At 34.8% G+C, this 22942-nt stretch overlaps 1 protein-coding gene across 13 annotated transcripts; it reads right to left on the minus strand.

Annotated features, from left to right (window-relative positions):
- Nucleotides 1–205: 205 nt before the first annotated feature.
- On the minus strand, nucleotides 206–22846 carry LOC128191683 (protein transport protein Sec16A-like). 13 transcript variants are annotated; one of them, XM_052863877.1, is made up of 33 exons: nucleotides 22749–22846; nucleotides 19388–20635; nucleotides 17982–19209; nucleotides 17740–17883; nucleotides 17573–17599; nucleotides 16443–16472; nucleotides 15485–15611; nucleotides 14871–14924; nucleotides 13580–13699; nucleotides 12239–12387; nucleotides 11919–12126; nucleotides 11579–11717; nucleotides 10561–10800; nucleotides 10363–10460; nucleotides 10150–10234; nucleotides 9626–9740; nucleotides 9325–9436; nucleotides 8817–8922; nucleotides 8627–8680; nucleotides 8410–8496; nucleotides 8076–8180; nucleotides 7751–7948; nucleotides 7393–7639; nucleotides 7185–7280; nucleotides 6692–6924; nucleotides 6366–6521; nucleotides 6043–6135; nucleotides 5378–5471; nucleotides 5100–5189; nucleotides 4204–4329; nucleotides 3980–4074; nucleotides 3805–3864; nucleotides 206–2022 (listed from the first exon to the last, which is right to left on the minus strand). In XM_052863877.1, exons 2-33 carry the CDS (start codon nucleotides 20633–20635, stop codon nucleotides 1864–1866), a joined length of 6123 nt encoding a protein of 2040 aa, XP_052719837.1. In that variant the 5' UTR covers nucleotides 22749–22846; the 3' UTR covers nucleotides 206–1863. The 13 variants fall into 13 exon arrangements, with proteins under 13 accessions (XP_052719837.1, XP_052719835.1, XP_052719838.1 ...); XM_052863875.1 differs by having other exon boundaries at nucleotides 5094–5189; XM_052863878.1 differs by lacking the exon at nucleotides 17573–17599 and having other exon boundaries at nucleotides 5094–5189.
- Nucleotides 22847–22942: the final 96 nt, after the last annotated feature.

The following is a 22942-nucleotide window of genomic DNA, read 5'->3' on the forward strand; positions in this document are numbered from 1 at the left end:
CCCCCGCTACCTCATTCCTACTGGATGAGATAAGATTGTGCAGAAAATATGGCAAGCCTTTCTAATAGTTATGCAAGTGATAAATTCATATAAAATTACAAGGGTCTTTACTCCTTTTACTTGAACAAATCAGCATGCCAAATCATTGCATTTAAAGCCCTCCCTCTCTCCATTCATTAGATATAAATTAGATATAACTACAACAGATATTTCACAATACTTTAATGTGATGAATCCAATGCTCAAATTTATGATCTAATGGAAACTTACAATCATTTTCAAACAAACAAAAAACATTTTTATGACAAATAAATACAACAGCAACAGAATCAGAGAGCCTAATATATTATGATTACTAAGGAATGGTCTAGTGGTGGTTTGCAGTACAAACCAAACAGTTGAATTATTTGCAAATCAGGATAATGTACATCGCATGTTGTGATGAGAATATTTGAATTTTACAATATTATAGTGACTCTTGATACACTCTCTCCCAAAATGGAAGAATTAAAAACTAAATAATTAGAGGTATTAGCAGTCTTGAGTAATTAAAAAACCAGAGAGAAAAAGTTGATGTCAAAACAATACAAGATATTTGACAACTGTATTCATGATTTAAAAAGTTCACATGTTCACCTCAAAAATCACAAAGAGAGTAATTTAAAAGTGTGATAAAATACAGAAATGTTTCAACGCATTACAATGGCATTGCAGTCCATAAAACTTGTCCTAATCCACATATAAGACAACAGGTCGCCAATACACACAGTGCACACAATCAGATTTTATATATACAAAATTTTAATATAACTTTTTTTTAGAATGACTATAATGTTTGATATATACAAACAATAAATAAACCCCAAGGGTAAATCACATAATACAATCACATGGCATTACTCAGTGTGGCCAGCACTTTGTTCTCAACTGACTAAATCTATTCCATATATAGGTCAATCACCAGAAACATATTCCATTGAAACATATTCCATAGTTTTCTTTCCTGGACTCGTATCAGCTCCCCATTCAGTCATTTAAAATAATTAATTAAATGCAGGTTTCTAAGTTTTCCCAGTGTCATGAACCACATCAAGCTGAACACATTTGAGATAATACATGTACTGACATACACAAAATCATCAAAAGTTTGTTTAACAGAATACTCATAATTATTAGATTCACTGACAAATGACGTCATCTTGTTCACACATACTTATAAAGTTCTGTCCAAAACCAGTAAACATCTATTGAAGGTAATTTACAAAAATGAGACCTTTTCACCTAATTAGGAGAAAATGGGAGACACCAACCCCAATCATCTACCAAGGAAACAAAAAATGTGGCTAGGAAACAAACTAATGGAAAATGTTGATGAAAATCTAAGATTATGCAGATGGTGAATACAGTCCAACAATAGATGACTGAAGCACTTACAGTTAGCATCTGGGAAAATGAACCTTCCACCCTATAGCAATAATTCCCCCAAGAGTTCATCAAAATATTACCATAGTAAAATGACATCGGCTAGAGGACATGTATACTTCATTTCTAAAGACAAATACTTCTATCATTAATAAACATGGATGACTATTGGCCTTAAAAAGTTAATTTTGTTGTGTTTTAGATATAATTTCATGTACTATTGCACAAGTAAGAGATCGAAGTCAAAATCATATTTGAAAATGCCATTTTACTGCAGTTACCCCAGGAATATATTTTACTTCATAAAAATGATCCAGACATTAAAAATTGATATTGTACAACAGACCAAAATGCAAATTAGTTGGACAAGATGGCAATGCTCATCTCCAGTATGAAATGAAAACAGTTTTTAAGTGTCGCAGTAGACATTGACGGACAGCCTCATTTTGGATACGTTCGCCTCTGTCCTGGTTTTAGTCGACCTGATGACCTTGTGGAGGAGGGGCCAGGCTGGAATCCCTCGCTCTGACCACTCTGGAACTGGGCGGGGTTAAACATGACAGGCATTCCAGAAGGGGCTGGATTGTTATCTGTGGGGCCCTAAAGAAAAATACATAGTATTTATAAAATTATATTTGATCATCATTATCATCATGTTCCTTTCCTTCTCATTGAGAAAAAGACTAGCATACAAAATACTCTATGCAAAGCATCTGAAAAACAGCAACAGTATAAATCATTAAAGTACATGCATATCCTAATTTTTTGTTTATACATGTCGAAATAATTTATTTACAACTATAATGGCGTATCATCCCTTTTGTGATTTTATTCAGTCAATGAATTCCAGCAACAATATTGATATTGAGATTTCGTATTTTATTTTTACAAGTATCTAAAATGTTAAGATCTTGTTAAATGAATTGTGTCAAGAGATATTAAAGGGGAAGGAAACCATATATATATAGGACAATTAATCAAATAATTAATTCCATATTAATTTTGTTTTCTATAAATACCTCGGAATAGTGAATAAATCAAGAAACATCAATTGCTTCATTAAAATTTCACGGCACTATGAGAGCAGCCATTGAGCTCTTTTCTATGACCTCACATGATCCATTCTGATTTGTTTCATCAACAGAGCATCAGTATAAGCTAATTATAATATTCACTCTAAACTGACAACAATATCAATTTAAGACGTTCTTTTTCCCAGAGAAATCAAGAGAAGACTTTCCTCTAAATCTTAAAAAAAAAGTATAGTTGTTCATTTGACAAATACATGTGTGGATGTAGGTCATAATCTTAAACTCAGCGTAAATGTGGAAATTATCAACAGATGCCAAGCATTGTAGAAAATGCCTGCTGTCATTATTTTGAACCCGCAATTCTGAATTTTGAGGACTGTGAGTGCATTTAAAACACATGACTACAAGATAATTATTTAGTTATAGCAAATCATTTTGAATTGGGCAAAATGTTGACTCGGGGTCGTTTTTCAGTATTGTATATTAAAACCAAATGTGTTTAATTAAGATTCGTGTTAGTTGTAAAGTTAGCAGCAACCTGGTACATGTCTTGCTTTCTTCAAACTGGTTCTGGGATTAACAGCATAAAAAAGTAAAACATGCAGCAATGTTAACAGCTGTCATTTATTTAATGAGATGTACCAGTTATTCACATTAAATTTTATTCTTTAGCCTTGACATGTTTACATAAAAATCATCAATTTTGTTCAGTTGGTTACTTGATACAGAAAGGCATAAACCAGCTTTTATTTCAAAGCAGAGCACTGTGTAATGTAAACTGGAATAGATGGTGCGATGCCCAGATAACTGAATGACGTTTTAGAGTATCAATACAAAAAAGTTCTACATCATGTCAGCCTCCAGTCATTGGTGGAGAATTCAACTTCTGTAACTTAAAACATGCATTAAAGCTTGTAGTTGTTTATCTTCAAAACAGTATGACCAACTGTAATCATTTAAACCACTTTATTAGATCAAATTAAAAAAAAAATTATGAATTTCTTTCCCCTTTTAATATCATAAAGCAATATGCAGCAGTTCAAAAGAAAGTGTAAGCTCTATATCATCAAAAGGTTTAACTCATAATCATTAGCAGTGACCAAAGTTAAAAAAGTTAAGTTAAAAAAAAAACCAAACATACCACCATTTTAAATTGACTGGAAAAGCAGAGTGAAGTGTGATTTGAAGTTTATCATTATTAATAAGATTCAGTAATAAGTTAATCTATTTACAATGTAAATGCAAATTAAAAAAAAAAAATGATGTGCATGTGTGCATAGTTTAACATCTGCCATTTCCTTAGATGTTAGTAAAGTATTCTGCCAGACTTGTCTAGGAGTTCACTGGTTACCTGAGACATGAAGTGAAGAACTTCACTAGAAATTGAGTTGATGGAGTTGTTTCGAGAGATCTAAATACAATGTAATAGCCAATCTACTATGTTGTGACATACATGTATTCTAAACATTCACATTCATATAATGACAGCCTCTGACAGACACCGATAATCAGATCCCTGTTCTTACCTCCCCTGGCGGCGGCTGCTCCGTTCTGTTGTCTGACAAATTCCCCGACTGTCCACTCGTTTCTTGCTGTTTGGAACCAGAATCCACATCTCCACCTACAATCCACAAACTCAGATCACTAAACATACCACCTGGAACATCTTCTTTTTATATTGTTTTGAACATAAGGAAGAGCATTTCATCTTTTCTTTTCCATAGACTGATTCTATATTCCATGTACGTACCTGGACTGAATATGGCGGGGGAGGACTGGGAGGAAGGCATGACGTTGAACAGACTGGTCGGTACGTGGGAGGAAGTAGACGACGCACTGCTCCTGTTCAGAACATCCACGTACTTAGGCACGGAACCTACAACCAATCGGTCAAAGGTTATTACAGTAACTGCAACTACTAGGCTGGAAATTGAATGTGAACACCGTTATGCTGAGTTTTTGGTCTGCATTCATCACAACAATCTATAGTATTAGTAAACATATGAATAAGTAGGTAAATAACAGGGCCAGATACATTGTATTTGTAGGTACTTGTGCATGCTTTGACAACATTTTTACACCAACACCCTGTAATCCTCACCCCAAAACCTTGGCAAAAGTATCAAACCAAGAATGGAATATTGTCCATGTTAATACCGACAGATCATATATCATGTACATATAAATCCCATCAACCAGACTAAAATATAAGCTACCGGTATGTACAAGCAAGTTAATACAGTTCCTTTATTTTCCACACAAAAGCAAACGATATGCACAGTAAATACCAGATTATCTATGATAGAACGATATTTAATCAGGTGAAAATATTTCAATTAACCAACAGTTTTTGCAAAGCATGCACCATAAGGAATATTTGACTGAATATATGTTTCTCCTTTACCACTGTACCATTGAAGCAAACAAAATTTACAAACCGCTGAGGTTCACTAATTTGATTAAAAAAAAAATAACAAAGCATAAGGTGAATGCAGATAAATAAAAAAAAATAGAAAGCAAGGAAAAAAATTAGAATATGGGACGCAAATTCAAAGCATATTATTCATGAATGTTATATAACTGTTTCATCATTGCTTTCTCAAAGTATTAACACTGGAATAATTCCTTCTAGATACTTACCTTTACCTTTCCTTAGTGAAAACTTATTCCCCATGGGGGGCCCCCCACTAGGAGGCATTTGTTCTGGAGCACTTTGCTGCTGCATTGTGGATCCCACTGTGTGATGAATAAAATACACTTACATGTATTAGGTAAACTCATGCAAAAACTTTTGTTTTCTTTCTTTTCCTCTGATAACCAAAGCAAAAAATTTAATAGGGAAAACATCAATTTTTGATTTTTAAATTACATAATGATGTTTTAAATAAAGCAGATCATAAAGCAAAAAATACATAGAAACTGACTGCTGAAATCTTTAGGGGGAGGGGGTGGGGGCTCATTCCTCTGTTCTCCTCCATCTGTGTTTATCCACTGCTTCTTGTTTTCGTCCCATACAATCTGAAATAGGATTTAAATTAAATTTAATTCATATTTAATAGGCTCCATATTATGAAGAAAAGGAATTTGTTTTGGTGATGATGAAGGAAAACTGATAATATCTTTAATAAATTACAATCAACCCTTCTGAATTTTCTTGTCTCTTTATCACACAAACCTTACCTACTGACAGAAATTGATATCACTACACTTATTACAAAAATCATTAATTTCATGGTAGTTAATGTTTTTTATTTTGTGATATTTCAGGGTGTTTTGCAGTACACAATATTTAATTCCATTTAACCCTCCTGCACACTCTGATCTCCCTATACACCTCACCATATACAGATTGAAATTTAATATATGATAACTTATTAGGATATAATGCGGATGTCAATTTATTCAGGATACAAGTATTTCAGCCCTTTGCAGTAAAGTTAGAAGTAAAATAGCCAAAGTATTTATTGTTTGCAGTAATGGTATAGGTACAAGAGCCCTAATATTTACAGTTTGTATTTTAGGTATAGGTACAATAGCCCTAGCATTTATGGATGCTAAGTAAAGCCAACTTTTGGTTGTTTAAGCGTACCGCTGGTTTCTTGTCGTCAGGCAGCTTCATCTCACTCACATCGCCCGGCTTCTTCTCCTTCTTCCCCTTGAAAGGCCACCAACTCCAGCCCTCCTGTCATAGGAATTCACAACCAATGTATAAACATGCTTCCTAGAGATTTATAATAGCTGGATACACAATAAATACTAGGAAGAAATTTTTAAAGTGTGGCAGAGTTTATTATTACAGAAATACAGGTATATTTTAAAAGGCTTCATAGGGTTTTATCAAATATTATCAGCAGGGTATACAGGATGATATGCAGAAGAAAAAACTTTCCAGGTTTATCATGACAGATTTACCTTATTTTTGTTTTTATCCTGTGAGAGACTCATATCTGATCTTTTCTCGGGTATTGTGTCAGGCTTCTTTCCTGACAAGGCAGCATTAGTGTGGGGTCCACCACTTCCGTTGCTGGTCTCCGACACCGTTCTGGGCCTCATTTTAGGGGTTACAATCTGCCAGAAAAAAACTCATATAAACCACACCCTAAAATATTTAATTAAGAGAAAGACACTCCCTAGGGGTAGTATTCAGTATTCAATTTAATTCTACCAAAAGAGCTATCAATGTGAATACTAATACGGCCTCTTATTTCTATAAGAGGCCAATGAAATTGACAGCTCACCTGGTGTGATTGGTTCCCCACACTGCTGAAGTAATCAAAGGACGAGCCAGCAGGTGCATTGTGGGATCCTGCCAAGCTGTCCTCTTCTTCTTCATCATCATCCTCTTCATCATCATCGTCTTCATCGTCCTCCTCCGTGTGGTGGGACACTAGGCTGTGCCGGTGGTGCTGTAGGCCCGCCTGGTGGTGACCTGTATGTGTGTCCATACCTGGCTGAGTATCTGTGTTTTGACCTACCAGATAAAACCAACAAAACAATGTAGAGAATAAATAAGTGTTTAATATAAATCAATCTATTTAATATTGGAAAGTCATTTTTCAGTTGGTATGATTAAACAAATTTCTAATTCTACTGATATAGATGTTCATTGCAAGTTTATAATTATTGATTTAAAAATAAAATATATGCATTATTGAAAAAAAAAATTCTGAAGCTTGAGATTTATTTATTATGCACTTCTGTTCCATTAGACCATCTGCATGGTCCTCATACCTTGTGAGTTTGGATCATAGTAGCCCTGATTATTGTCAGTCCCCGCAGTTGTCTGCTGGTGCCCTAATGCCTGATTTGAATCATATTGCTGGTATCCTAAAAATCCAAAGAATATCTGTTATTGAAGATGTCTGCATAAATCTGCTTGTTTTCTCTTTTTAAAGAAACATACATTCAACATTACTCAAATATTTGATTTTTCTACTACCATTCTGGTGAAATTGCCGTTGGTACGACCACTGAGAATTAGGGTCCACCCCTGCATTCTGATAAGCATTAGGATCCACCCCCTGGTTGTAAGTCTCTGTATTCTGAGTGTATTCAGGCTGGTTCTGGTAGTGTGAGTCTTGTTGTTGTTTCTCTTGGCCTGCCGCTGTGGTCGGATGAAGTTGGTGTTCCTGAGGTACGCCATACTGATTGTACGTAGTTGGAGCCTGGTGATGGGCATGCTCAGCCTGTAAAAAAAAACAAATCCAGCTCTCTTTAGAATTGCTCAGTTTTACCAATGATTAAATCCATGTTTGCAACTTTATCAGTCACACCATGATTCTATTTTTCACTGGTACCTGGGTTGCACTAGGGTCTTGAGTCTGGTGTTGATATGGCTCCTGACCATATGGCACTTGTGGTGGTGGCATCAAGGGGGTGGATTCTCCACCTGCAGTGTAGCCTGCAACTTCTCCACTCTCTGTGCTAGCAGCACGGGTTCCATAGCCTCCACCATATGGAGTAACACTTCCAGACAGGGGCTGTATAGACCCATCCTATAAGCACAAATACACATATACATAAATGATTAACTAAAACCAACAATAGCACATACACATACCATAGTTACATGGTGGACTCTGATTAATGACCAAAAAGAAAAGGGTTAAAAAGAAAGATAACCTGAAATCCGGCATTAATCCTTGACAGATGCTGCAGCCAGTCTGGGTCTTCATCTTCTGCAGTATGAAGCTTCTGAGGATCAAAGTATTTCAAGCGATTTCCCAACTGAAAAATAACAACAAATGATATTTTATCAATGTAAATATATTTTTTAATTTGTAATGGAAAACACAGGAATCTTTTTTATATTGCCTGATTTTAACTTCCCCAATGGACAGATCTTACATGATTCTTAAGCAGAGAAACTAAAGACTACATACATGTATGCATTTTACATAACCAATATGTATGAAATGAGATTGTTTATGGCATCCCATCTCATTAACAGTATTACCTCATAAACAAGCTTGACTAGAATAGGTTGAAATAATGTTGGTGAATTCAGCATCACTCGAGAAATTGCTTCACAATACTGCAAGGCCTGTAATTTAAAAGAAATTTACAACATGTAAACAGTTTTATCCATGATACCAGTGTATAACATAGTTACACATCTATTAATTTCATACAAGCTTTTTATTGGGGGGGGGGGGGGGGACTAAATTACTTACCTCTTGAGCAAATCCATTTTCTGCTAATCTACATGCATACAAGAATTTAAAGCTCTGAAAAAAAAAATACAGAAAAAAATATAAATTTGATATCAAGCCAACACTACACCATCATGTACACGTAATTCAGATTGATATCTAAATAAGATCTAAGGTGTTTATTTACTACACATAACATGACAGTGTGTACCTGGAAATTGACCGTAAAGTATGACTGGTTCCCGAGGGATTTGGCATACTCGTAGATCTCAGTGCACTGAATGGCTTCATTCGTAGCAAATTCTGACAAAGGCAAACTGAAAAATAAAATTGTAAGAGTTCGTATCAAACAACATGTTGAAGGTTCATAAACTTAACAACTCTCTTACCAGTACACCAGTACAAGTCCAAGTAACTTTACAGAAAATGGGATAAATGGCAATATGTTACCAAGTCAAATCAAAATAAAATGTATAATATACATATAAAATATCTATAAAAAGAAACATAAAATGTTTAATTCTAAACTGTTTGAATTCAAATATAATTAACAGCAGTAAAAATAACTTTTTATATGGAATTCAATATTTGCATTATTGTCCTTGTACTGACTGCTTAAAATCATGTACCAGTAGTTTTGATTAAAAAAGACTTTGCACAGGTATTACAAGTATTGATACATGCATGTAATGTACACAAATAATATTTTATACAAATACCTGTGATTTGATCCCACTAGCACCATTTTTGCAGTTTTCTTTTGATAGGAACCAAAATTAACATGTGCCATCATGTAGCAGAAATGACTAGCATGAAGAAAGCCCTTAGATGCTGAAAGTTAACATTAACAACTATAATGTAAAATCATTATAGAATTAAAAAAAGTTAAAAAGTTTCATTTAGATTCATTTTTTTTTAAAAATTAGTAACGTTATGAAAATATTTTGGGTAACCACTAAAACTCAAACCAAGTCAGGAGCAAGAAGAACATTCATTTCTATTTGTCATATCTATAATTACCAAGAGTGTCCCCCAGGGTCATGATTGACTTTTTGTCCATCTCCCGGCCCGTCGGGTTAGAGAGGATCATGGCTAGATGTGGTCGCCAGTCGCCCCACTTCTCATCCACCACGCACTGAAAGGAGGGAGAGTGGTGTTACAGGGATATTATCATACAGCCTCTTGTACATTACAGTCTCCTTGTTCATTTCTATGAATGTCACATGCAAGCTTCGTCCCTTTATTACAATAATTTGACATTTGTCCTGATTTCGTAAACCTTTTATCCATCCAAGAATGTGATAAACAATTTTGAAGAACCAGATCATATGTAAAAGCAAACTACTTAAGGAAGCTACTAGTACCATATACAAACACTTATGTACAAACAGTAATATGATTCAGTAGAATATGAAAAGATTGAAAATTATTGTTACCAGTAGGAAAAACTTGAGTAAAAAATTTCAAAACTTTCTTTTAGTACATGTACAGATACCCTCTCTTTTTTATAAGAGACATTCTCTAGATTCTCAAATGATACTTACAGTGACAGCTGCCGGCTGTCGACATGACATGAGCTGGAACAACGTCTGTAGAGGGTCATTCATCTTCATGGCACTGTTGGCAAATCTGTAGGATAATGTTTGTAAGTGTAAATTAAACAATTAAGTAGTGTATGGTTAACATACAGTATCTGAGTGCAAGTGTAAATCTTGGATAAATAACAATTACTACATGTTGATTAATTGACCACTTACCGGGTCATCACATTGGCATGGGCACGACTGTCCATTTTACTGGCTAAAAATAAAGCATGACCCCAAAGACTGTTCTTCATCGCCCACTCCAGAGCATCCTGTTAAACAATTTGAAACAATTCAGTACAAAATACATGAGAGCATTAGTGGTGTCAACATCTTGTACAATTTGAAAGCTACGTTTCACAAGAGATTTACCTTTTTCCTGCCATACAAGAGTAGATGCCTGAAGCGATCTGTAGTTTCCTCTTGGGTTTTTCGGCCTCGGGCAATGACTGACCGATCTGAGGTGACGACAGACATGTCCACAGTTTCATCGAACTCTTCATCCAGCGTATCCGAGCTGGGATTAATCTTCAATCCCATCATGCTGTAGTCTACAGTTGTTGGCTCATGTCCATCCAACAACAGGTCAGCAATATCCGTACCCATAAATGTCTAAAAGGATACAAGTACATTGATATCCATGGTTCAGTCGACATTTGATAATTAGAAACACATTTAACTTAAACATGGTTCTCATCCTAACTAAAAGCTATTTGAATCCAATCAAAGGACTATGTGCAGTATTATGCGTTTTTTGCCCCCAAAATCAAAGTTTTATAAAGCGCTTTAAAAATAAGGTTAAAGATAGTTGAAATCATATTGAATATAGGGGTGTAAAAGGTTATCACCACAGTGACATCATAATGTAGAAATGACGTCATGAAGATTGCTTTATTTTTGTAAATTGATGTTTTGCAGCGAAATATGGGTGTTTTCCATTGTTTTTTCAACTGAGAAACATCGAGCGCAGGCTTACTTAAGTACCATATTTTAGTAAAATGTATAAATCTATCTGAAGAAAAACATCTGTTAAAATTGTACGTGAGGAGACCTGCACTCTATACTTCCAAATGCAAAATATAAAGCAGAAATGAGAATATTTCATTTTTCTCGAATTAGGTCATTTAGGTGACATCATAGATAAACAGCGAATGAGCAATGATGACTAAAATCAAGATTATAGTGATATGCATCCTCTGTACAATGATTTATGAAGATTTGATTTTCATACAATACTATTTAAAAATGGGTTGAAATCGGGGGCAGATATTTGACCATACTGCACATAGTGCTTTAAAACTAAAAGTCTGTGATTATAACTTTTAGGTTATTTTTTAAACCTTCATAAACACAATTGTTTCCAGCATGAAAACACAGGAGTTGTACTGACCCCGTTTTGTTTGATCAGGAGTTCCAGGAACCTCCAGATGAGTTCAGCGGAGTCTCGGTCTGTCAGCTGGATGTTCTCCGCACAAGTCTTTGCCCTGGCCTGACAGTAGGTAAGCACATCGTTCTTATGGGTATCACCCCTTCAACAACAAAATGTTTCTATTAGTTGACCAAGAGCTGAAGAAAACCACAACACTGACTAGTTTTTTTTTTAATAATTATTGACAGGAAACTTCACACTGCGAAGTGGTAACTCAAAATGATTGTAATGGAAAATGGCCTGTAAATCACGAACATTTGGATATTTCTTTAGGTAGCATGACAATACTTGGTACATGTACCTGACTAGAGGTCCAGGGAAATCCTTCAGTTCCTCTGTTTCTGGGTTATCCTGTAGCATTTCATTTAGGTCGTGAATCTCTACAGTGGCCGGTTGACCTTCTGCAGGCTGATTGGGAACGACCTTGACCAACTGTCCTCCAGGACCAAATCTGATACAGGCGTGTGGAATGGAATGTTTGACTGGGGTCATTCTGCTGGGGGCTGTTTCTACAACAAAGCAGAGCAAATGCCTTAATTTGGCAATTCTAGGTCCTAAGCAAATTAGACTTTCATTCAAATGATGGAAATCAGAGTAAAAAAAAAACATTCTAGAATTTACCTTGCACATAATCCTGATCGTAACCATAACCATAGCCACCCCGATTGTAATTGGCATAGTAAGCATCCCACTGAGCACGTGTGTAGTCATCGTAGCCTTGGCGACTAGATGACCTTGACCCCTGGTAATGCCTGTATCCATCGTAGTCTCTATGTAACAGATTCAATTTTCATAAACAACAATGATTAAATGTGAGCATATGTCACATGTTATAAAACATAACCATACAAGTTTATAAAAAAATAAGTGATGTTATTCATAGAAAACATATATGCATTTTGTGCATTTCAGAGGCAAAATACAGTATGCATTGTGTGTTAGATTTGTATACTTTGCTAGAATTGATAATAGGAGTTGCTTATATACACAATAATGAAAAATGAATATAATGAGTAACATTTTACATACGCATGTAAAACACATGAATAATTACACAGAAATGAGCATTCATTGAATACTTTTATTGGTAGTTCTTATAAACAAATTTTGACAGAAGAAAAAATATATAAACCAGTTGATCTACCCAACCACCCAAAACAGAGAAAACAAGGAAGATTTAAGATGGATTCCAAAGACAACTGAACAAAACAAGACACGGACAAATACAGGTTTTGATGAATTTATTTCTGAGTGTGTTCCTGAGACTAATAATGTAGCACGCTTCCACTTCTGGTGTGTTTCTGCATCAAATAAAGCCTGAGACACCTTGTGCTTGAATTCTATCGTCTTAATATCAGTTAAACTAATACTGTACATGCATGTGTTAAGAATTCTAAATAAGCATGGCTGTCATAAAAACAAGCAAATTCTGGGCTATTCATAATTTATGAGTGAGGTTGAGGCTCAAGCCAATGGCAAGTGCATGAGAGAAATCAACGTCCATTTCAGAAACACCATTCAGAATGATGTCTTATTTTTCAAGGCATGAAAATTCCAAAGGTTTTCTATGCTCAAGAAACGGTCACTCATATTAACCATAAGAACATCTATCGACAAACAACTAATAAATGATTGAGACTTTGAGGAATGAGGCTTGAGAGAGAGTGTGTTTTCAGAGAAAATCTCATGGTAATAGTGATATCAATTCAGTCAACACAATACATGTACCCTGTGGCAGCTTAACTCTATTTTGTGTGTTAATTAACAAAAGGTATTTTCAATCTCAATTTTATAGTTTACAATTACAACATTACAGATAATTACATCAGCACAGAACCTCCCATCCAGAAATCTAAATCTACATCACCGAGTCCTACAACTATTCACAAAATTTAATCCAGATGACTTTTGGCTAGCCCGTCATCTTGCTCATTATTTCCCCCTTGCCCATAATTTACTCACTGGTGCTCTGCTGTGTCTGACAGTGAGCCCGGGGTGTGGACTCGCGAGCCTCTCTGACTCGTAAACCTTTCACTATCTTCGTAAGGCTGTCCGTACTGATTGTAATATTGACTGGGGTATCTGTGGGGAAACATTTACAAGTCATGCATCATTCAACTTCATCAACAAAATGCAATCTCTCCAATTTGGTTAGGCCTGGTGAGCATGCAAGAGATCTAACTACCTGTAACTCCCAATACATTGATGTGTTTCATTATACATGTAATAATTATGTTACATATTGCCCCAGCCAATTCCATGTAATATCTTTGATGGTAAATGCTTAACTTAATAAACCCAATAATACATATACATGTGTATCGACTAGTTTCTCTAGATCATACAAATAATAAAATATACAAGATTGCTACTGTATAATTTCTTGGTAATAAGACTAATTTGAACTACTGATTATATTATTTTAAAGTGCTTTTAAAATAAAACCATAACATATACAAATATTATCTACACATGTTAACATAACATATAATACAAGAGACAAAACACACAACAAAACACACAAACTCTAGCACAAGGGTTTGGTTAAACACAGAGAAGATGCTCTCAGCACACCAAGTTTTTAAATAATGTGCAGATTATGGAGTGTATGAGTAAGCAATGGAAATAAAGCTAGCTAGTGGTCAGCCAGAGAACATAGTCAGTGGCAAGAGGTCGAGCTTGCCTCAGCTGACCCAGATTTCTATGGAGTGCACTGAATTAAAAGCAAGATTAATAGTGTTTATTAAAAGAAGAAGAATCCTTATCAACATTTATCATTTCATTTATTGGTAAACTTTAGTATATTGTATGCTTTATTTGGTAAAAAATATAGCATATTTCAATAAGGGCAAATGAAAGGAGTAAGAAAAAGACTCTTTAATTTTGAACTTTTTTTTTTTTTTACTTATTATTAACAATTTTTAGATACATCTCAATTTAATAACCAGTATCAATTCTTTTTTTTAATACGGAGTTGTTTCAACTTATCTAAAAGTTAACATTGTAATCAAGGTAATGATCTTAAGGAAACATTCCACAATAATGAAATAATAGTACATTTTTAGCTAAGAAAGAGACAAATTATTACCATGCAAAAATTAACTGTCTTATAAATATGGTATACAAATAAAAAAATATATAATAATGTTATTGCAACACATTCAGAAAGCAGGAAGAAGAAAAGAAGAACATTTCACTTTGGAATACACTAAAAAGGAACACAAGATGGCCGTGCAGGCTAGTCCAGCCTTACCCGTGTTGCCAGTGGTTATGACTATGGTAATCAAATTGCAGTAACCTGTTGAAACTAGAAGGTTATCCTTGCTGTTAACTTTAATTCATAATATCTGGGATATCCTATTTCTACTCTTCTTGTAGAGCATTAATGTTGGAAAAATAATATAATAAAAAAATTACAAATAGATTGAGAAAGAAAAAAGGTTAATAGTTTTTATGTATTGAATAATCAGATATATAGTGCATTTGATTTGAATGTGCTGCAGGTTATGTGTAGAAATGACTTGGTGATCAAAGATGTACATGTACATATATATCTTAATGGGTCACACCAAAGTCTATTACATTATTTATATAATGTGCCATGCATGTACACAAAATTGTGACTAAAATTGTGTATGGTATTTCGTTAAAATGTTTATATACATGTAGTTTGTAACACAGCAGATTTTACATCTTAAAATTTTACAGCATTTTCTTTAAAATTTTGGCAAATGCAAAAAAAAGAAGAGCTGATGAAATTCAAGATATTCAGATATACATTTTTAATTAAAAGATTATTAGTTCAGACAGTTCATGTCTTAAATTGATGACTGTTGTAATAGGTAAAGAATAAGGTGCACATCATACCTGTCTTCATAATTGCCCCTGCCATAATAATCGTCATAGTAACGCTGGTCATATTTGTAATATTTGTCATAGTAACCTTGTCTGTCATAGTAACCATGGCGATTGTAATAATCATACTGCTCATAGCCTAAAAGAGAAAAAATCAAATTATCTTAACTTATGAAATCATTTCTTTAATGTTTTTAAAACCAAAAAATCAAAAGTCAAGCCATGCAAATTTTAATATTGGTATATCAATGTGAAAATCAAACATTATAGTACATTCCTTATGCTTAAAAACAACATTTGGTGTCTATTAATTAGTGACAAGAAAAAATAACAAAATCCTTCTAAGTACAAATTCAACAAAAGAGAGACATGAGACACAGGCATTATCTTGTTTTTTTTTTCAATATGCAAACTGTTACTCAGTACATTGTCATAGAAAAAATCCAAGAAAATTAATTTACATTCAAAATTGTAATGCTTATATTCTAATTTCTAAATGGGGCAAATTGAACATTCAAATTTAATCTTCTGGCATTAGAAAGTGGTAAGTTTGCAGGAAAGGTTCAATCTGAAAATATTTGATTATAGAAAGCAAGTACTGTATTAGTAAAAATAAAAGCATTAATTAGAAAAAAGATCAGCAAAATCAATAACCATAGCTTACTAACAAACTGATATAATGGCATATATAGGTAAATTGGTAAAATGGACCAAATTTGTTTTCAATTCTGAAAGTATGTATAATTTCTCTATCATGCCTATTCATCCAAAGGGAGGGGAGGGGGGATTAACTGCGGAATGAAACACACTTCACTCTAAAATTAAGTTTTAAAGCAGCCATGAGTAGAGATCACCGGTTTCCAAGGAACACAATGTTATTTGTCAGTCTAGCAGTGGTTTATGAGTATCTATAGTTACAGTCATGTGACATGCGTTCTTTCGTGGATGAGTGGTCACTACACCTACTGACCTTCATGGTATTCTGGTAATTCCTCTATCACTGTAATGGTTTACCACAAAAAAAAACCATGCAAAAATTCTGCTCTTCTCAAGCTCAAACACACAAAACAATTCTTAAAATAAAGAAGGCTGGGCGGTCAACAAATTCCTAGCTACCCTTCAGATCTACCTTAAATTTAGGCCACACCAATATAATTTCTTGTTAGTTGGACTTTCAGTAAAAAAGGGTACGAGCTGGCGAGCGATTATAATACCCGAAATTTTTAGGCAGTACAAAAATAAATTTGAATGGACAATTATATTTCTTCTACTTGTTTCTGATTTATAAACTAAAACTATAAAAAATGTGAAAAATAGAGCGAAATAGGACAGAAAACAGCGCAGAATTTCCTGGATGCAGGAAATTAATAATATTAATTGTAAACTTTTATTTAAATACGAGCGCGCGGGGTCCAACAAACAAGAAATTATATTGGTGTGGCCTTATGAATACGATTTGTTACGCTATAAACAACTTTTAAGACAATTACCAAGTAAAGAAAAATACATAAATTTTAGTTTTCAAATTTGAGTGTTTTCTTATATCCTTATACAGTGCTCTTCTTCTGGAGATCGATACAAAATACAGTAAAAATAGCCACGACCAACCAGCCCTCTTGAAAAACTTTTAAAACTAACAAACAAAAACAATATTCTAAAGATAAAAAAAACATATCAACAAGATACCTACAGTGGTCTGAGTCAATATATCTCATGAATCTATCTGTACATTTAGTAAATGATAAAGCATTCAATGAATGTCCTTTACTTCATGCTTTGTTAGTGTTACATGTATTTTATACAAGTCTCTTCACAGGTTTGAGTCTCCACTAATCAGCCTAGATTTGTCAGTGTTGTCCATATACAAGAAATGTTATACTTGTACATGTATAGCTATACCTTCCACTATATGCCTATATATTTCATTAATGTATACATACATGTACATATATTTTTTAGTTACTTATCAATACATGTATAAATATTCTTTTTGGCTACATGAACCTCATGATTGAATTATTTGTGTATATCCATCACCTTTTTACATGACATGGTCTATCGTTTTTACAATTTTATAATGAGTAGGTGTCTCTAGTTTACCTTTTCCATTTTTCTTTTCAGAATTTTCTGTAAAATACTTTATGCTTTACTACTTTATGAAATGTCATATTTTTAAGAATAAAGAACAATTCAAAATTGTACAGCTTTTCATACAATACTAAGTATTTGCTGATTCCTGAAGAAGGTTTTGATAATTGTACACTAACCTCGTCCATATTTGTCCCTATAATAAGGGTCTCTGTTGTAGTCTTGTCGTGATCTCGGTCGGTCAGCCTCTCTATTGTAGTCCTGTCTTGATCTAGGTCGATCTGACTCTTGTCCCTGTCTAGAACTTGATCTGTCATCATCAACTTTTAGTAAACAATTAAAATATATATTATATTGGGTGACATACTTGCATGTTAAATATCTAATTTGCTGCAATTAATTAATCAGTTTAAAATCTTACGCAGTGAATGTCGTGATCTTGGTCGCTCATATCTCTCATCTCCATATTGAGGATCTCGTCGTCTTGCTGGTGCTTGCTTATCATAATAGGGATCATAATCCCGATCTCTGGGATCCCGCCCTCGACTCTTGTCACCTCTATAATAATCCCGTTCTCTATCACGGTAACAATCACTCCTCCTTTCTTTCTCTTCCATCTTCCTGGTGATTTCTAACTCCCTGTCGATGGATGACCCGCGCTCGTGTCGATCCCGTTGGGAGCCTCTCTGATAGGACCTCTCCTGTCTGTCCTCATGCTGCTTGCTCTCCTGCTTTGAATCAGAAGGTTTGTCTAGCTGCTTCTCACTCATGGTGTTGATCAACATCTGGACAGGGGACAGAACATCCCTACTGTCCTTGGCTGTTTTCGAGGGAGAGGCTTTCATTGATGAAGTTGCACTTGAAGAAGGAGTGATGGCAGGTGCTGCTGGAGCCAACAGTATATTGGCCACTGGTAGTGCATCATTGTTTGCCCACAGTGTTGTGGCAGGAGACATGTTGTGCTTCGCCCTTTGTTTTTGTACTTGTTGAAATGCAGACTCGATACGCCTTGGTGACATGACCCCTCTGGTTGACCCTGCTGGAACCCTTGACTTTGTTGTGTCCCTTGGTGGACGTCTGAATTTCTCGCCTTCTTGACCCTGTTTTGAAGAAGTAGATGCAAGAGACTCCCTGGAACTAGATATCTGACTTGATATACTAGGTGCGCTCTCCTTAGTCTCTTTTTCAGCTTTTGGCAGGTCTTCAGATTCACTAGACTGTGAAGAGAGTGTCCGTCGCCTGTTTGGTGGCTGAAACGGACTTTCTTTTCTTGGCATGATCGGACTTTGTGGCTTTGATTTCTGAGCAACCCTACCGGAATCTTCTGGGCTAGCTACAATAGGACTTGGCATCTGTGAATCAATTGTATTAGTGAATGGCTGTGATATACTTAAAACATTCTTATCACTATCACTTGACATATTTGTTTTGTCTTTTCTGAATGGATTACCTCCCCCATTTGGAGCCCCAATAGGTGGGGGACCAACAGGAGGGAGTTTTGCATCTGCTGCTACAACTTCATTTGCTCTATTATGCCCTGGAGATATATTGGGTGATGATGTCAACTGAGGTTTAAGATTTTCAGTTGCAATCAGTAGATTTTGGTTGGCACTTTCCTTTTCTTTCTCTGGATCAGAATTATTTTGAGTCTGTAAAGAGTAGACATATCAAAGGAAATAATTAGAAATATTAATTGATTATTTGTAACACAATAGTGCATATGAACATAATAATCCGCTAAATTAATGGAAAAAGTGATGTAAACAAGTAATATCTATTTTCCTTTGTGAAAATTGTGTATTTCTTTATTTTATGACAACAAAATACCTGTGGTGCTGTTTCCGGAGTGTGTCTAGCTGATCCATCGTCCGAGTTCTTGCTAGAGCCAATGAAGAACTGTACATTACTGTCGAGGGCCTCCTCCTGGCTTTGCTTTATTTCCCCTCCTGGAACCTCCAACATCCGACTGGGCTCTGAGGGCACCACTTCCCAGTCACTTAGCCCTTGCTGATCATCAGAATTGGGGCTGCCACCAGAAACATTTCCAGACACATTTCCTGTGCTGTGTAATTGTCCATGCAAAGCAGACTGGTTCACATCATTCCGACTAGGAGGAGCTGGTGTGTTTGTTTCGTCATCCTTTAAGTTTTCTGGCTGCTCCTGATCAGACACTGATATTTGCTGGAACTGATCCGTGACTTGTTGAACATGAGGGGCTAACACAGAATTCATGGCCAACCCAGTGTCAAGAGATCCTGTGGAAAAGTTCACTGTCTGCAAACTTTCACTACTGATTACTGGATTCATCACATCCTCTGCTGGCACTGGTTGTTGAATCTGATTGAAAGAGTTTTGGAGAGACGATCCATGGGCTGAGTTATCACATGTACCTGTGTTAGATTCGGATTCATAATCATCATTCTGAAAAAATCCAGACATTCCTTGACTGGCCGAGGACTGGTCCAGATTTTCAGAATCGACTGACTGATCTGTCACTTGTTCAGGGTGCTGACCATCACTGAATGTGTTAACATGTGTACCTGAACTTTCACTAGCTCCAGGATCAGTGTAGTTACCATGATAATGGTTATAACTGGGATCAAAATTTCCAGATTGGGCTTCAGTATTTGAAATGCCCTGCTGTTCATGGACCATATTTTCTTGGTAATTCACCTGAGCTGGATCATAACTTTGATCATACTGTCCATACATAGGTACCCACTGACCTTGATTTTGATCATAGTAAAAACTACCATAACCATTATCTTGCCCTACTGCTTGGGATTGGTTAGGATCGTAAACCTGTTCATACGTATTTGGATCTGGAGCCATTTGAGTAGGATCTGATTGGGAGTAGTTCCAGTTCCAATTTGGATCATGCCCTGTGTTGTACTGTTCAGGGTGTCCATTAAAAACCTCTGCTGGCTGATGTTGTGCAGAATTTGCATCTTGTGTTGCGGGATTAAACTGGTTAGGTTTATTGACCTGCTCTGTAAACTGAGCTGGATTGAAGAGTTTGACTCCCCCAGGATCTTGGTTTTGTTGCTGGTAGCTCCATGGAGCAGACTGACTCATCTTTAAAGAAAAAAGAAAATAAATGATATAATTTAAGGCACATACTATTCTTGTTCTCATCTTCAACTCACAACACAAAGTATATATAGGCCAAAAAAAAAATTATTCCTGTTTCCTGTCACTTGACCAAAAAAATTAGGGTAGGTAGGTAGGAAAAAATTTTTATTTTTAAAAAAAATTTCATTTTTAAAAACTTGGAGCATGTGTGTAATAATGAGAGAGATGTATATTCCCAGTGTTCAGTATGTAAATAGATGATTTAAAAGTTCCAAAGGTCTTTGTATTGTTGATGCATGTTATGTATAGAAAACAACAGGCAAAGAAAAAAAAATAGATTAATTTTTTAACTAAAAATAAAAACTAATATTATTTGCAAAATTTAATCTACGTGTATGAATATATTTATCCTTTTCTGGATAAATATTTTTGTATTGTATTAGCTTAATGTCAATATCAACATGATTAATTAAATCACTCTCTGTACTTCCGTGTATTTAGGGTATTAGTCCAACCCTTTGACCCACTTACTACCGTACGTTATGTAGAGGATCTGTTTAATTCTCAAGATAATATAGAAAGCAGTTTTATGATAATTTTAACATTTATTGCAGTTATTAACTAATAACAGGTTATTGACTAACTGTAAAATCAGGATTTAAAGTAATAAACATTGTTTTTGTAATTTCCAATACACAGTATGTTGTTGCATCACCCGTATTTATAACCCCTGAAGGTAAGATAGTCGCAAGTTATTCACCACAAGGTATATTTATGCAGTAAAAATGTCTGTAGATTAATTTTCTATCATTTTTTCCCAAGTGAGGTTAATTTACACCATTATGAACTCAGAAGACTTGGTCATCTTCACTTCTCTTTCTGAGGAAATTCTGGCGAAATCACCGATCACCACCATGATCACAAAAAAACTTTTAGGGTCTGAGGGTAAAAGATAGGGTCGGTCGGGCGACAGGAAACAGGAATAATTTTTTTTTTTTGCCATATGGAGTTAATGCTAGTTCTTGTTTTATATCGACCTTGGATTGGTATAGAGCTATCATGTGTTTACGATATTCTATTTTGGTTGCGCAAGTTTTCTCCAAAATGATGTCATTTTCCAAATCACAAGGGACACCGGATATGCAAAATCTTTTCACATCTATACATATATATCAAAGTTTAACTGGTTCAAATCACACAGTTACTCAAGTGACCACTAAAATAAAAAATTTTGGTATTACTTTAATTAAAGTCACTAAAATTGCCCAAAATCCTAACTATATGATATCATAGTTAGGATTTTGGGCAATTTTAGTGACTTTAATTAAAGTAATACCAAAAATTTATCATTGATATCACAGTATCTTAAAATAATTATCGGCCGGTCAAATAGACATCTGATGTTAGTTATGAATCCTACAAGTGCTAGAGATTAAGATTCTTCTGAAATAAAAACGTTATTAATAATCTTACAAATGATGGTATAGTAATAATCATATGTGATAAATTGAACTTATTCTAATATCTGAGGTTAAAAATAATACAGTTTCAAAACTGTTCACCAAAGAGACCATCAGTAGTGTTCGTGTAAGACTCTCGATCTCGGACATAAACCCATGATGCAAGAAAAATTTCTCTTAATTGAATCAAAACATTTTTGTAACACTTTCTCATTAAATTTAATCAATCTAAATAAAGCGTGGAATAATGGTTGTAAGAATCACATGTATATTTCAAGTAATATCAATTTAAAACATGAAATGTTTGTGAAACACTTATGCCCCCTCCCTCATACATTATACTAGTAGGTTGCACAAGCCTTTAATATGGATGTGAACTTAAAAATCAATAGGAGTCGTCTACCCATTGAGAATTCTATTATTATGATTATTAAATTAGACTTATGTCAGGATAAATTTATATCTGGAAGGATTCATAGCTGTCGCCATGTTGCAAAACATCACCAAATAGACAGCTGGGATTGTTGTTGACAATTTATTTTCTTATCTAAAGAAATGTTAATGAGTACTTAACTGTGCTGTAAAATTCTTAAACAGTTCTTAGTTAATTAATTAGTTTAAGAAAAGGAAAAAATTACCAATTCTTAAAGATATACCTTATTTACAACTGCCTTATGTTTTAGCCCAGACGTGGAAAGTTTACCGGAAGTTCACATTGAAAACAGGAAGTTGGCGTATATCGACTAGGACTAATACCCGATTCAATACTCAAAAACCTACACAACATTCGTTTGAAGTTGAGAAAAACGTATTTCTCGGATAAAACGATGTTCATCCGCTGCCCACCTCC

Source organism: Crassostrea angulata, chromosome 7, assembly GCF_025612915.1.
Source record: "Crassostrea angulata isolate pt1a10 chromosome 7, ASM2561291v2, whole genome shotgun sequence".
Taxonomy (NCBI): Eukaryota; Metazoa; Mollusca; class Bivalvia; order Ostreida; family Ostreidae; genus Magallana; species Magallana angulata.

Excerpts from the sequence above, each read along its gene's own strand:
- LOC128191683 (XM_052863875.1), bottom strand. The coding sequence starts at position 20,635 with ATGAGTCAGTCTGCTCCATGGAGCTACCAGCAACAAAACCAAGATCCT. Across the intron at positions 6,925-7,184 it reads CTATGATCCAAACTCACAAG|GTCAAAACACAGATACTCAG; the intron begins GTATGAGGACCA and ends TTTATCTGGTAG. Across the intron at positions 4,075-4,203 it reads CCCCGCCATATTCAGTCCAG|GTGGAGATGTGGATTCTGGT; the intron begins GTACGTACATGG and ends TGTGGATTGTAG.